This window comes from Athene cunicularia (genome assembly GCF_003259725.1).
Source record: "Athene cunicularia isolate RWA chromosome 15 unlocalized genomic scaffold, athCun1 chr15_part1, whole genome shotgun sequence".
NCBI lineage: Eukaryota > Metazoa > Chordata > Aves > Strigiformes > Strigidae > Athene > Athene cunicularia.
This window is the reverse complement of record NW_020799121.1, coordinates 4,455,702-4,472,274: the sequence shown is the minus strand read 5'-3', so window position 1 is coordinate 4,472,274 and position 16,573 is coordinate 4,455,702. Positions and strand designations below refer to the sequence as shown.

The 16,573-nt window shown below is 38.8% G+C and overlaps 1 protein-coding gene across 2 annotated transcripts in view; it reads right to left on the bottom strand.

Annotated features, from left to right (window-relative positions):
- Positions 1-1,122: 1,122 nt before the first annotated feature.
- Positions 1,123-16,573, bottom strand: part of RNF185 (ring finger protein 185) — a 15,605-nt gene continuing 154 nt past the window's right edge. The window contains exons 2-8 of one of the 2 annotated variants that reach the window (XM_026859445.1): positions 10,260-10,491; positions 8,589-8,607; positions 7,822-7,934; positions 7,237-7,291; positions 5,852-5,887; positions 5,179-5,296; positions 1,123-3,682 (exon numbers count right to left, since the gene is read on the bottom strand). In XM_026859445.1, coding sequence (XP_026715246.1) covers positions 3,585-3,682; positions 5,179-5,296; positions 5,852-5,887; positions 7,237-7,291; positions 7,822-7,934; positions 8,589-8,607; positions 10,260-10,441 — 621 coding nt within the window. In that variant the 5' untranslated portion in view covers positions 10,442-10,491 and the 3' untranslated portion in view covers positions 1,123-3,584. Of the gene's footprint in view, positions 3,683-5,178; positions 5,297-5,851; positions 5,888-7,236; positions 7,292-7,821; positions 7,935-8,588; positions 8,608-10,259; positions 10,492-16,573 lie in introns of those variants that run through there. The other variant, XM_026859446.1, reaches the window with a different exon arrangement.

Sequence of the window (16,573 nt, the reverse complement as noted above, 5' to 3'; positions counted from 1 at the left end):
ATGAAAACTCATGCACAAAGAGCATTTGGCACACAGATAAATGGTATCCAAAATCCAAACAGCTGTGTGGGCATATTAAAGAAAGAGTCAAGGATCTGGATGAGTGCAGGATGGCACAAGAAACATGTCACATAGCTGGGCAGATCTCAAACCCGCTTCTTCCTGCTACCAAAAGTTTACTTGCAGTAAGGTTGCATAAGGAAAGAAGTGTACTTAGAGAAGGAAAACCACTAACCACGGACTTCCATTTTCCAAAGAACGTTAAAACTCCGTAGTTGCTCAGGCAAGTTGATACCAAGGTCAAGTTCTTTGAAGTTACACAAAACAGAAGCCGTCAGCCTTCTATGCACTTTTGCCCCACTGTGTAGGTCAACGACAACGTTTAAAAATAACCAAGGTGAAGATCTCCTTGTACGCTTCACACAAATACCAATTCAGAGAAAAAACTTGTTGCTCAACCACAAGGAAGCACCACCCTCACCAGCAGGCTGACAGTACCTGTAAAAGGTCTCCACACAGAGGACAGTGCTAGATAGGATTTATTCAAATAGGACACTTGGTCTAAGTTGCTGCTTCAGCTCCTAACTAAGCACAAGCTCCACAGCTGGGAGCCTGGCTGCACCCTCCTGCTCTCTGGAGCACCAAGAACTGTACCAGACCTCAGAGCTGCACAACAGAGTAAGTGTTGGGAGAAACTTGGAAAAAAAGCTTGTGCTACCCATATTCTTCTATAAAGTACACTGCTTTTCAGCATACCAAGCAGGTTTGGAAATAAAAGGTAAAGCCACGTCTGCCTGTGCCTCAACACACAGGCAGCCACTGCTCTCCTCTCCAAGCAGCGCAAGCCCTCAAATTAGCTAACTTCTGGAGTTGCTGCTACTCCAAAGACCAAAAAAGTCTGTAAACCAGCCACCCTGCAGCTCCATCTCCTCCTCTTTAGTGCCACCAGCAGAAGGCCAGGCCCGGCGCAGGCCTAGGCCCGGGGCGGCAGCAGCGAGCCCGGCCCCTCCCGTCCTCTGAGGAACGGACCAGCAACGGGCTCCCCGTCCTGGAGGTAGCGCTCGGGCAAGTGCCTCACCTCCCTCCGTCCGCGAAGCACAAAGGAACGGCGGCGCACTCCGGTCAATGTAAAACCATTTGTTTAATTCTAAATCACTTTCACAACAGTGAAAATTAGTGAACAGTAATGGTAATGCACTAAACAAGCCATTATGGGCTGTGTGCAGTCTGAGTACGAGGGGGGGAACGGTACGGTACAAAAAGCACACCAAGAAAAAGGTAGAAACAGAAGCGTTAACACTTTTCGACTATTTCATTCTTTGATTGCCAGAAAATGGGGGCTCTCAGTCATGTTTCTGCAGCCACCTCGGTCTAAATCCATTACATCTCATGATTAGATAGAAAAAGCCCCCAAGCCATGAAAATTCTCTATTTTAAAACGTGTTAGTTAAATCAGTTTCAATACCTCATTTGAACCTATTACAGTCACTTTTCTGTCGTCTTTATCGGAAAAAGGCTTTAAAGGGATACCCTACTCCTCCCTGGATAACCTTCGCTCCTAGCATCGAGTTTCTCAATACAAAAAGAAGGAAAGCTATCCCTTTTACTACCACATGAACTTTCCATTTTCAACAGCAGGTGGTGCCGCCTGCCCATGAAAGGAAGCCAAAGCTGCGACATGGGACATGGTACTACAGCCGGTTGCTTACAGGAATGCAATAAATAGCCTTTCTCCTAGAAAGGGTCCTAGTTATCAACTTAGGCACTTGAGAAGAACCATACGCAGAAGTTAAGCTTCTCAAAAGTGCCATGCAACAAAAGCTGAAGCACCACTTCAACTATTTATAGCTGAGCAATATATTCTGCCAGCTTATCATTGCACCAGGTATAAAATTTGACTAGATGTAGCAAAACACTGCAGCAGCTTTGTAACATTCTACTTGCCAGACGGAATTTTGGAGGTAGGCAAGTTAAACTTCAGTCACCTTCTGTCTTGATACTCAAAGTGAACAGTTTATAATTACATAAATAAGCTTCTACAACAATTACTCAAGGTGCCCTGCCCAGGAACCTTATCCATATACTAGAAAACCCTAGATACTGAAACAAAGTTTCTGTGAGTCAATTTGTTTTGTCAGTCTATTGCCATGGAAGTCACAATATTCACCTTGCAGAAAATCACTGTGACTATTATCGACCTGAATCAAAATAATCTAAAAACAATAAGAGAAAAAAAAAGAAATTGCCAAGTCAGACAAATATGAAAACTCTTCATCTTGCTAGGGAATCTCTCATATCTGCTGTTCTGAAGGAATCTACACAAATACATCAGGAATACTCTTTAAAGCTGTATACCCAACAGGATTCCAAAACAGCTACAGAGTGCTCACCTTATGAAATATTTTTCCTTCAGTACAAAAATAGTTGTGGTCTCCTCCAGCACTTCAAATTAATATCTTTGGTAGATACTGCAGAGACTCTTAGACTATAGCCATTCTGCTGTGGAATGGAGTAGCTGTGTACACCTGTAGAGAGAAGCTCTTCCAAATATTCCCTACTGTGGCATGTGCTAGCAAAGGCAGGACCTCATTTTTCCTCCTGTATAAGTTTAACCTCAAAACTCATGTAAAGATGCCTTTTTTTCCTCTCCCCAAACAAGCCGATTTCAAATCTGTAATAGGATTTTATTTGGAGTACATGACCTTGCAGAGAAAGTCTCAAAGCCCTGGGGAGAATAAACGTAGCTACAGTGACAAGGTTGTGAGGGGATTATCCATGAATGCAGCCACAGGCTGCTGTGCAGAACCCAGGAAGACAACACTGTTTTGTCAGTAAGGAACCGGGCTGGGTGAGGCAGACAGGTGTGTCGTACTGTTCAGCAACTCCACCCAGGTCCACGACGAGAGAGAATCTTCCAGTGTCTGGCTCCAGCAAATCAGGCTTTAAAAAAATTGCAGCATATATTTGTATCCCTTCTTCTAACAGCCATTAGAACCACTTCAGGAGAGTTCTTCCATCACACTGGGAAATAACAGCAAAAAAGGAAACCAGTCTCCAAACCTGATTCCGTTGCATTACATGCTGTGCCCAGAGAGTCTCAGCAGTGCTGCAGATGATTTCCTGAAGAAGGTTGGATGTTGATGTGAAGACATTAAATAACATCCACAACTCTGGCAGATCCATCGTGGTTGCCAAGCATGAGATACTGATCACAGTGCAGAAGTTTCCTTACCTGCCCAGTCTACCTTGGGGCAACTGTTTCCCATAAACCTGGTGTCACTGATTGGCGCAGGATTTCAAAGCAGCACTCCTTTTAGGAGTGGAGCTCAAAGCTAGACCCATGGTTTGTGGCAGGAACCTGTTGTACAAGAAGCTGAGCTGAAATACACTTTTTAACCAATATTTAATTTCCAACTCCGGTGCAAGATGTGAGATTCCTCATTGTGCTGTGATACCACCAATTCCTGAAGCCCATAGTTAGCTAAGGAACCAGACACCAAGAGGTTTAAAATGAGATGGGGATGCAGTTTGTAACTGTTTCAGTGGCCTTGTTCGCCATGAATATACAGAATAATGGAAAAGATTTATGCAATCAACAGCCAGAACATTATCACCAGAGCCACAAACAGGAAGAGGCGGGATAGGAACTGCTCATCCACATATTGAGGAGTCCCTGGAACAGCTGGAAAACAGGAAGTAAAAAAACAAAACAGTTCAGCTTCTTCCTCTTCTCCAGAATCATGTATATTCTGAACATAGTACATTCATAAGTTGAAAGATAAGCAAGAAATCTACTTGGTGAGAAACTGTTGCTATTTCCCACCCTCAGACTGGCCACTCATACTGGAAGATCAGAAGGAAGACAAGCAGCAGCTCCCTGAAGCAGGACTCATGGTAAACCTGCTCATGACTAACAGCAGCAGGCAGCTCCAAGTGCTAGAGTACACGCAGGCCTGCTCAGAGTATTTCTGGGGGCGGTGCTGAGCCAAGTTCACTGCTTCGTTCACTGCTGACTGCTGAGCTAAATTCACTGTTTCCATCCTAAGGAACTTTACCACCTCTACCTGAGTGCTCCTCCCCATCAAGGTGAAATATCTCTGAATAAGGAAATGGTAAAACAGTCCAAGCTGTATGCGTAGCCTTGACGAACAGAACTAATGAAAAGCAGATGAGCTCTAAAGCTCAAGCCATGCCTTTCTGGAACTGCTGTATTGAATACACAGATTAAAAGCAGATAGAGGAGTTACTTAAATTATGGCTGTTACAACAGCATGTATTTACATACTCCTTAGCTCAGTCACACCTCCACACAAATTTTCAGTGGACACTGAAGTATAGTTAATAGGCAAGTTAATATGACCCAAGGACAGCACAGGTCCTTGGCAACACAGGTGTGACACGAAGAATGTGTTTCTGTTTCTCATGTGACATGGTGTAGAAGATTTGCAAGGCACAATCTTTCACAGAGGAAGTCCAGAAAATCTTCTGGGCAGTAGGTTTTCTTGTTCAAAATAGGTCAACTCAGTTTGTCTACAGTACAGATGGGGAGCAGGTTTTCTGGGGATTACTTATTTTGTAGAGAGTAAGACCATTACTTGGGAGTAACTCAACAGTTTTTTCTTAATTAAAAACAGTGAAATCATTTCACCAGGAAGTTACTTCTAAATTTCTGAAAAAGGAACAATCTTTGCTGTCATTATTTTGTGGTGCAAAGCACCAGTTTAAATTTTTCCTTCTCTGCTGTTTTCAAAATATGGGTCTCCTTCATACACCTCTACTGACTCCTTTTTACTATTTCTAGAAACTCTAATCCAATTTGTCTCATTTTTCAAAGGGAGTCCGCTGGAGTACCAGAGGAGACATATGAATTAAAGGGGAGAAGTCCCTAGTGCCACTGTCCCTCTCCAGTTCTACTGTCCTCTCAGGAAGGCCTTCAGCAAATCATATGGAAGTGACAAACTTGCCTCTTATATAAGCACTCATACAAAACCTACAAGCCATGGACTATTTTCCCTACTCGGTGTTTTCCCTCATTTTGTGTTTCTGTTTACAACACTGATTTACTTTACTGTTCAGAAAGTTTAGTCATTTAGCAGGCTATTTGTTTAAAAGTTACAAGAGAGTTTGTAAAACATCTGTTTGTAACAGGACTCTTAGAGAAGATAGGATGTATGATACCTGGAGGAGGTCGCCCATCATTTATGTTGAATGCTGTTGCAAATATACCAAAGGGAAACGCCCCAATTCCAAATGACATTTGGAAGCCACCATCCCCAAATCCAAATCCCTGGAACCCCTGCAGAGAACAAAGCGGCAGAAGAGAAAAAAGGTACCAATAATTTAAAGTCTATTTCAGAATATTTTGTAAATGTGCAGACATTCCTGCTCACTGGCTTTGGTAGGGCTGCAGGAGTACCATGCTCTCTGGCAACTTTCAGTCTGCCACACTACTGTTAAATACCTCCTTAGTTCTCCTGATTTTAAAACGTTTCATACAGTAGCAGACTTGCCAGAGCAACTCCAAATTTTGAGAAAATGAAACCTAGGAACTGCAGTTCTTGCTTGAAGGCCACAAATTAACATAAGCATTTCTGTAACATTTCTTAGCTTAAAATAGTATAGATCTGACAATATATCAAAATTACTAATTCTAATTTAGAATGTTTTAAAAATGTACTAATAATTCTGTATTAATAGCTATTAGCCATATAAGAAAGGCATTATAAAAAAAATAATCTGCATTGATTTTCATGGTACATATGCATCATTTAAATATTCAGTAAGGTGATAAATTGCCAGTAAGATGCATAGAGCATTACAGAGAAGAGTAGTAACAAAAAACCAGAATTACCAGGGGGACTCTAATTAAGGTGGCAGATAAAGTCATCTGGGACAGGAATGCAAGACATAAGGAGGAAAAAAGGAAGAGTTACAATGCAACAACATTGACCCCTACGGGATCTAAACCAAAATACCACATCAAGTCAAAAGATAAGTCTTTGGAATCAAGATGAATTCTACTGTATAAAAGCAGTGCACCACTTGAGAACCAACTGTATATGAATCTAAGTAGTTGAATCATGTTTGAAAACTGTGGAGAGCTCACAGTCACCATGTTCTGTAATCTAGCAAACTGTCCTCTCATCACAGAATTAAAACAGTGACACCAATTCTGAAAAACCCTCTGGTCTATCACCTCCAAACAGTGGGAGGACAAAGATGGTTTCACTCATATAATAAAAGCCAGACATTTCTGGGTTGATCCGTGATTTGAGGAGTTAGTCTTTTTACTATGAGTTTTCTCAAACATTTTGCCATTAACTATCAGGCACAGCAAAGCACTCTGCATGGCAGGTCCTGCACTGGTAGGGAACAGGAGGGCAGCATCACTACAATGTCTCCATACCAGATTCCTCTGACTTATGACAGCACCAGCTAAAAGGTTCAAACAAGGTATAGCAGCTGATTTAATAACAAGGCAACTCCCTAGCAAGGGAGAACAACTGAGATGCGATACATTCAATACAGAAATGTTCCTTAATGACACCCAGTAGAGTTGTTTGCTTGAAGCATTAGGTATACAAATGCTCTCTGAGGACCCTAGGGTGAGTTACACGGAAATATGCAATTGTTTCATCAGGTCATGCTCACTGCCATTGTGCGAAAGAATGCTGTGGTCTGTCCTACTGGCTACTCCCACATCTGTTCAATGTATGCCAGCTGCTGTTGACATTCACTCTATGTAATCTCCTCAACAAAACCACAGATCCTTCTTCAAATGAACATGTATCCAACAGACATCTACATTCTTCTGCTTGTAATGCCATGGTACAGTACCATCCCATGGAATTGCTAGAAGCAGGTGTCAATGCCAAAAAGTAAGTTCACACATGGTTTTACATCACCATGACAAGTATAGCTGATGGAAATATACTTCCACAAAGAATTTTCAAACCAAAGTGTTTCTTGTATTTAAATATGGAGAATAATCAAGTATGAAGAGCATTTCCAGTGATACCACAAAGGGCTGTTTTCACATTTCACAGTTCAAGTTAATCCATTCTTTGGGATGCTGAAGACTACTATAGGTATGGAGTTTTCTGCTGGGGATAAGCAAGAAATGTAAGCTATAGGATCCTTACATGGGATCTCATGCACACAGTATGTCCTCCAGGATGAATAAATACCACCATCGATAAAAACAATTTAGGTGCTCAAGCTTGTTTTTTCACTTACCCCTCTGTTCTCTGGTTCAGGTCTCTGTCCTTGGGGTCGTGGCGGAGTTTTCTCTCTGCAGGAAGTTGTGAAATTAGCTCAAGTGCAAGGATGCATGACAATAGTATTTGCAATAGCCTGGCTAACAAGACAGAACAAACACAGAGCACACTCTCAGAGGGCTGGCTGCCGCAGAGCTGGAGGCAGCGTGGGAGTGAGTGACCATCCAGCTTCAGCATCACATCACTGAATTAAGATACTGCACTTTTGAATAACAAAGTCCCATTGCAAAGGCTAGAAACTGAGGATACGAACATTTTACATAAGCTTCTCCAGTCAGGTAACATTTAGTGCAACCTGCCACTTATAACTGATAATTATTACCTAATTCAAATTAAAATAAATTGCCAGTTGAACAAGAAATAAGGTGTGTAAACCCACGTCCTGAAAAAGCAGAAATATTTGGCAGAAATGTCAGTTCTATCTGTCCTTTGACAAAGTATTTCAAACTGTGAATTCAGCACTGTGCTTTTTTCCTCTTAAGACCTTAAAATAAAGTTTCATCTTTAGTTTTCACAGAAAAATGGTTGGGTTTAGGTTTCTTACCTGGGGTCCTGTTGCCCAGTGCTACCTCTTCCATACAGAGGAATAACTTTATCTCGACTGATTCCTGCTTTGCATACAGGACACACTTGTCTGTTTGGCCTGGTCTCTAGCCACTAAAAGAAAGGAAATTATAAGAAAACTAGTACAAGACCATGAAAACAACAACAAGCAAACCTCATTTGTAGCAGGCAGATAAACTTTAGCAATTTCTCAGAAAGTCATGGAGCAAAACATTTTAATATGGGCCAAGTACTCTCCAGAGTGAAGTTGGCATTTTGGCAGTTTTTCTGGTACAATCCACTTGCTGATGTGTACACATTCAGAACTGCACTGGAGTAAAATATGAAGAAAAACAGTACCAACAGCCCTGCACAGGCCAAAGGCTAGTGTGGATACCCTCCTTTCATTTATCTTTTCTATAATTGTACCACAATGTAAAACACTACATATGCAAAGAGAAATACACTCAACATTTCAGCCTGCAAACTAAACCCCTGTGAACTGCCTACAGTAACTCTCCTACCAAAACTGGGAATACTCTAGGTTTAAGAAACTCAAAAGTGGGAGGCAAGTGTAACAGAAGCTAAATTTCCTTTATGCTGAAAGAGCAGATTGCAAGGTGTTGCACATGAAGTTGCATTAGCACATTGTGGTTGCCCTGGAGAGAAAGAAGCACATTTGAAAAGAGGGGGATACTCCAGAGAACCAAGGGTTTTATTGAGTAACAGGAGCTGATGAAAGACAAAGTAAAAGGAAACCTGTCTTACCTGGTGTAAACAAGGCCAACTGTGAGCATTCCCAGGACAATTTGTTCACAGAGCAGAAAAAGAGAGGAAAATAGAATTAGTTACGTACAGCTCTATCCAACAAATGTATAAAGTGTACCATGAATAGCACATCTTGGAGACAACAGAATCCTGGAATCCAGCCGGGCCAGTTCCATAACCTCCCATTAAAATAACTTTTGAAAGCACAGCCCAAGCCCAATCTCCACTGATCTTTTCAGGTTATGCAATCTAAGTTGCTAATGTGATTCTCTGTGTACCACCTTTGATTCCTGGGTCCTCATCCACACCAAAGGCCTATACAGAGGCTTAATTAATCCTAGTGTTTACTGTACAGATTTTCTCTTCTGATACCATGAAAAGATATCCCTGAGCTAAGATGCAAATGAGCAAGGTATCAGTAGTGATACTTCAGGATCTTAAAAGAAGTCATGCAAGAAACATTTAGGTAAAACGTCAGCCACATTCACAGAATCATGGAATAACTCAGGCCGGACAGTACCTCAGGTGACCTGTAGTCCAACCTGATGCTCAGCAGGGTCAGATATTGAGATCAGACCCAGTTGCTCAGGGCAGAGAAATTCCCATTATACAGAACTACTCTTAAGATTAAATTAACATGGCAACTTAAAAAATGTCAAAGACAAACAAGCAAGCTGAGACAAAACTGCTAAACAGCCATCTGCTTTCACAGTGTTATTGACAACACTATTCAGACAATATACATACTATTTTTTAAGGTTCCATTTTTCCAAATCCTTTTGTGAAATAATTTAATCTAATTTCATTTTAACATGCCATCAGCAAGTGATTTTCCGTCTCCTCCTAGAATAAAAACCTGGACTTTCAGATGTCACATACATATACACAGAAAAAAAAATGCTCTTTTAGGCCTCTTTTTATTAAATAGCGTAATTTAGCCTACCATGTAAAACAAACAAAAAAATCCAAACAACCCCCAGCCATTTGGCCATGTCAATCCTTAATAACTTCTTAACATTCAAGAAAGAGCATATTCTAGGCCAAGTTACCTAAATAAGAAATGCTGCATGCTTACTATATTTGTGCAGTACATTCCAAAGTCAGATCAAAGAACTGAAAAGCTAGTATTACAACTGCAATACCATGGGAAAAGAAATAGCCCACATGTAAAAGCTTGTTTTATATATATGTATAATTTTTTTTTTTTATGGTTTCAAAGGGAAAAACGAGCAAGCTTGTAGGAAGTATGAAAACTACAATTTGTCCTCCAGAACCTAGTTTCAGATGCAGGTTTAGGTATGCAGAGGTTAGAAAGGAATTTAGGTTTGAACAAGATATATATGCTAGACCAGACAGCACAAATAAAATAACACACATAACCAAGCAGAATCAATGAACTCTGTACTGTCTATGTGAGGGGCGCTTGTTTTTGTTTGCTTTTACAAAATAATCTAAAAGCATAAGAAGTTTAAGACACAAAAAACCCACTCCCTGGCACATGAGCCAAAAGAAACAGCGAAGGAGCAAATTCAAACTGCTCCTAAAGCAAAACCATAGTTCCTCCTCATTTTATATAAGGCATTTTATTTGAAATCAAGAAAATCATAGGCTTTTATGTGACCAGAGATAGATGGTGTTCTGCTTTATTTATGGGGGTGTCTCAGTACTTACCAGAAGAGATGTCCACACAAACTAATAACTGCATCCTTGGCAGTGTCTAAACAGATGTTACATTCGAAAGTATTGTCCTGATTAGCATTTTCCCCAGCACCGTTACTGCTACTGCTGCCACTGGTCCCTCCAGTACTGGAGTTCTTCGTTGATGCAGAAGTCGTCGGTCCTTTGCTTGCCATCCTCAAGAATTACCCAGACACAAGGTCAAAAAAATTTTCCTGCTGGAATCCTAGCAGTGAGAAAGGAAAAAAACCCAAACCATCAAACAGCTTCTTGGCATTGCATTCTTGTCCTGTTCCAAACTGGTAGTCATTTACCTAAGAAGCACTTGAATCCTATTGTTGATGGTTTTAGTTTAACACAGCCAAGAGGGATCTTTTTTTAGAAACTAAGCTACTTTAAAGTCCTGTAGTACGACCTGGCTGATATGTGACCTGTATTTTAAAGTTCCTGATAAGCAACTGAGATCCACAGCCAAAACAAACCCATCGTGTTTTCTCATAAAGACCATTTGCTATGAGAAGAATGGGCTCACCTAGTCATACATGCTCTTCTAAAAATTCAATGCAAGTCATTAACTGTGAGTGCAGTCTGAAATAGGTTTTAATCATGAAGCAACACACAGTTTGGACACACTGACTTAATGCATAGTTTTAAGTTCAATGTTCATTAATTTGGAACATTAATGATAAACAATGGCAAGCAAAGGTGACAGTACTTTGTCTCATCAGCAGTATATTGCTGCTATCACAGCAGTGTGTTATGACTATCCAACATTTCTAGTACTTTCAAACTATCAGACATTTCTAATCTAGAAGTAATGCAGTAGTACTAAAAATTTTAATGTGCTTTAATTTTACTTACATGCTTTCACCTCTCATTAATATCATCATATTTATCAAAGAACACCATTTATTTTATTTCAGTAACAACAACCTCCACAGTCTAATTCCTCAATATGCAGATTCCACAGTACCTAAAACTCAGCACAAGGCATTTACTTTTCCAGAAACAAACACTTTTACCAGTAAAAGATTTTTAATCCAAGAACTAAGAAAGTTTCAGAAGTTACAGAAATTAATTCACCAAAACAAAAATGCTTAAAATATTCCACTGTGCTTTTCATGAAACACTGACATCATGTTGCTGCTGCAGGGATATGAATACATAGATAAGGTTGTGAGAAAGAAACAGGTGATTATCTGAACTTTTGCAAACAATTAAGCATTTTAAAAGGGCAACCTAAATATTTCAGAAGCTAATTTATTTGCAAACTTACCCCACAAGCATTAAAGGTTTTCCTTAGCTATCCTTCTTTGTAGCAGTGCTGAAGCACAGGTGCAGGGCAGCAAAATAAAACCTCAGTATCTCTAGCTGTTATTGTCAACAGCTTTCTTCATACAATACAATCCCACTGCATGTCAAGAAAGCATCATATTCAAGCCTCATGAAGGTATTGTAGCGAAGACACTCAATTACACCAAGTAAAATACATTTTTGCAGAGCTTTTTCACTCAGTTACATCATTTTGCAGAGTGTCCCAGAAGGGCAGCTTTGTATTCACAGATGCTGTACTTTAATATACATTGCTTTCAGCACTGCTGACTCTTAGGATTTCACACCATGACTTCATTTACGCTCAGCAGCAATGCTGTTCATTGTACAAAATTAAAATTAATGTTAGTTCAAGGCAGATGGAAATGCTGCCAGCCCACAGACTACATGTTAAAGACGCCTGGATTTTTCACACATCCTTACTACCAGAATCTTCAGACTATCTTACTCAGTAGTTTAATGCTTAAAAACTCACCAACTTGGACCTATAAATATTTGCTGGGAATTAATATCAACATCAAGAAAACCTCCTTAAAACGAAGACCTTCAACACACTGTAAAAAGCATTAGCATCATTGTGTGGAATGGGCACTAGAAATGTCCGGCTCTTACATCTTGGCATATAACACAAAGAAAACATGTAGAAGAGACAAAGAAATGAATCTCTGACCCTAAAACCAATGGAGAGAAAAAGGTACTTTTTTCCATATATTTAACATCAGAAGTCTGGAGACTCCTCAAAAAGATAAAATCTGTATCTTTACAAACACCTGTTTAAAAACCCTTAGCTTTTAGTAACTATGAAAAATAAATCATTAAGTTATAAAGAAGGATGATAGAAAAATCCATAGGAATATCAGTAATGTAATGGAATGTAATAAAGATAGATGAGACAGAAGAAAGATCAAAATGATATAACACAACAGGCACTGAATCTCCTCTCCTTGAAGAAGGTCACTCCTTAGTCTGTACTGGGACCCTCTCATAATTATTTCTCCATAGGCTAGTTGGGCCTGAAGAACTATTATGACATAACCAATTTAAAATATAAAAAAATATATCAAAACACAACAATAATCAACCTTATTCTGGAAAGCCTTCTCAAACATTTGCTCTTGTCTGTGGAATACTGTTTAACATAATTGGTCTATAACAAGTGCTGTTGGAGCCTGTTTATCTGCAAATCACAGTGCCCATATACAAAGAAGCAAGCATGAAACAGCATCCAATGACTAAACTTACATTTGATAATCATGTATTGTATTACCTGTGAATGCACAAGTGAATCCTGAAGTTCAACTGCAAATTCAACTCATTCTGAGTGTAGAACAAACTCAAAATTGTTGAAATGTCACTTGAACTACTTAAACTCCGAGACAAAACTTTTTAGGGGGGAAAAAAAATCCCCAAACCACAAACTAAAAACAAAAAAACCCAACCAACACAACAGGTCAAACAAACCCCATTTTCATTTTGATTTAGAGTTCAGAAGGAAGACTCTGAGTACACTGGGATATAACATGACCTCTGGGGTTAAATAAACAGAATTCAGAGATGCCAGTCCAAGTTTGCTAAACCCTTGTCCTTTAGATCAGGTCTCCAAATAAACCCCAGACACATGATGAGTAGCAAACAAAACAAGAGAAAGGATATAAAAATCAGCTATGAGCTAACTGCAAGCATTCAAAGATTTCCTCTTTTTTCTTTCTTGCTTCTTTAGTCTTTAGGTATTTATAGGAAAACAGTATCTTTGTTACTTAAAAGCCATCTATATTAGCTGCTTTTTTCCTTTAAATCATGGCCCCTATGGTATCCCAACAGGATGTTCTGAAAATGACTGAATCACTGACATTTACTACATCCAAGAATCAAGAGTGGCAACAGATGAATGGTTAAGAAACAAAGAACCAATTTTCAAGTAGTTTTCCTAAAAAAAAAAGAGTCTGGTGGAGCGTGAAAAAGAGATGGAATTGAATATACATGTTTAGGGATCCAGCACAAATCCCACTGAGTTGCGTAAAGAATAAGCACGGCTGAAAGAGCTGGTGAAACTGGTCCTCCAAGAAGCAGATGGCACACTGGGACCTGAAAATTTTGTGACAACTGAGAGCACAGGAGGTCCATGAAAAAAGTAAGTGCAGGAAACTGCTAAGGTCTCGTACGGTGTATAAATACTGTCTATAAATCTCACAGGCAATAAGAAATAAAATTTACTCAAATACTTTATAAACTAAATCTATAAATCTAGTGGGAGAAACTGCACACCAGGAAAATGTGAGCCCAATGGCTACTGTAGAAGATTACATTTCTGAACTCAGCAAATGAAAAATGACTGCATTTGCCAAAGTACACTGACCTGACTCTAAAAATACAAGAGAGAATCACAGAATCACATAATTGTCTAGGTTGGAAAAGACCTTGAAGATCATCTAGAGACACTTCAAAACAGACTGAGAGGGTTTCCACCATAAGTTAAAGAATACCAAAAAAAAAAAAAAAGTGTCCACTGGAAACACAGCAGGTGAACAATAATTCAACTTGAGAAAGACAGAGAGGGAGTACAGATTAGAAACTAATGTCACCTGTATGAAACAACCGTGGAACACATGTTCACAGCACTACAACATTAGGATGTTTGAAATATTTACTTTTTAACCCTCTTTCATGAGTAATGAGAAAAATTTCTGGTGAGGATATAGGACTCTGGCCAGTTTATTAGTAAAACCCGAAGTTCATTCCTCTTTGCAATATCTAATACATAACGATGAAATAAAAAGAGTATTATTGGATGTAAAATTCCACTAGAAAAAACACTTTTCCATGTATCTTTCCTAACAAATCTTATTTTATCTAGGATTACTAAAATTGAAACAATCCAAATCTAGTTTGTTTCAGAAACAAGCTCTGATTTACTTTCTGAACCTCTTGCTGTTTAAATCAAAAGGAAAACTTGTCAGGTTATTTTTCTTATCACTACAGTGACAATGTCATTTTCAGACACATATGACACATTTTATAAAAGGAATAGTAACATTAGAAAATCTACCTAAATTTAAAAATATTACTCAGACTTTACACAAATATACCCACTCATAAGTTTAATACAAATCTGATTCTTAACCTATTAGAATTGCCTGGACTTCAAGTTAAACTAACAGGTAACTTTAGCTGGTAATTGTTGACAGTGCCTAGAAGTACATTTACTTCTTGACAGCCATTTTTAGATGTTCTTAGCAAATACATGACTGGTCCTGCTGTCAATCATTAAATACACATTTATCTCTCACTACCTTTTTACTCTATTCTGTCCCCCAAACATGTTACATTTTAACACCTCAGAAACATTTTCTGAGTTCATCTTTTCACTTCCTGTAACGTGTACAGCATCACGTACCCACTTTTTAGGATTACCATGAAGTGGTCCCAACATACAAGTTTGCACGACTGCTCGGTCTTGCAAAATTAAGCCATTTGCCTTACAGACCAACGTGCCCTTGCTTGGCCTCATTTCATTAATTGGGATTCTGCAACATACGTCTGTGTTACAGTTGCTGCTTCCAGGATAAGAGCCCTGCTGAGAGGCAGTTTTGGCAACTCTACAGATTCAGTATACCACAGAAATGCAAGACAGTGTTACAAACTGTCAAAAAAAGCAAGTCCTGAAAGTACTTTTTTTTTATATATATATATATATTTTAAACCATTCCATAAAAGTATAATATATAGAGTCCAGGAAAACATTGCACAATTCTTTAAACAAATATTTTATCTTCTTACTCATTAAGTCCAAAGGAAAAAAAAAAAAAAAAAGAAAGAAAGAAGGAAAGAAAATGGATATAACCAGTTGGGTAATACTGCCTTAGCATTTTCCTGGTTTGAAGTGTTATGTAAAATATTAAATGGCCTCTAAGTGGGCTAACCAGGTTAGCAGCAAAATGTAAAAATCAAATAAGAGTTATGATGGGGGTAGCGAAGTAATAAATCATTAAGTTATAAAGAAGGATGATAGAAAAATCCATAGGAATATCAGTAATGTAATGGAATGTAATAAAGATAGATGAGACAGAAGAAAGATCAAAATGATATAACACAACAGGCACTGAATCTCCTCTCCTTGAAGAAGGTCACTCCTTAGTCTGTACTGGGACCCTCTCATAATTATTTCTCCATAGGCTGGTTGGGCCTGAAGAACTATTATGACATAACCAATTTAAAATATAAAAAAATATATCAAAACACAACAATAATCAACCTTATTCTGGAAAGCCTTCTCAAACATTTGCTCTTGTCTGTGGAATACTGTTTAACATAATTGGTCTATAACAAGTGCTGTTGGAGCCTGTTTATCTGCAAATCACAGTGCCCATATACAAAGAAGCAAGCATGAAACAGCATCCAATGACTAAACTTACATTTGATAATCATGTATTGTACCTGTGAATGCACAAGTGAATCCTGAAGTTCAACTGCAAATTCAACTCATTCTGAGTGTAGAACAAACTCAAAATTGTTGAAATGTCACTTGAACTACTTAAACTCCGAGACAAAACTTTTTAGGGGGGAAAAAAAATCCCCAAACCACAAACTAAAAACAAAAAAACCCAACCAACACAACAGGTCAAACAAACCCCATTTTCATTTTGATTTAGAGTTCAGAAGGAAGACTCTGAGTACACTGGGATATAACATGACCTCTGGGGTTAAATAAACAGAATTCAGAGATGCCAGTCCAAGTTTGCTAAACCCTTGTCCTTTAGATCAGGTCTCCAAATAAACCCCAGACACATGATGAGTAGCAAACAAAACAAGAGAAAGGATATAAAAATCAGCTATGAGCTAACTGCAAGCATTCAAAGATTTCCTCTTTTTTCTTTCTTGCTTCTTTAGTCTTTAGGTATTTATAGGAAAACAGTATCTTTGTTACTTAAAAGCCATCTATATTAGCTGCTTTTTTCCTTTAAATCATGGCCCCTATG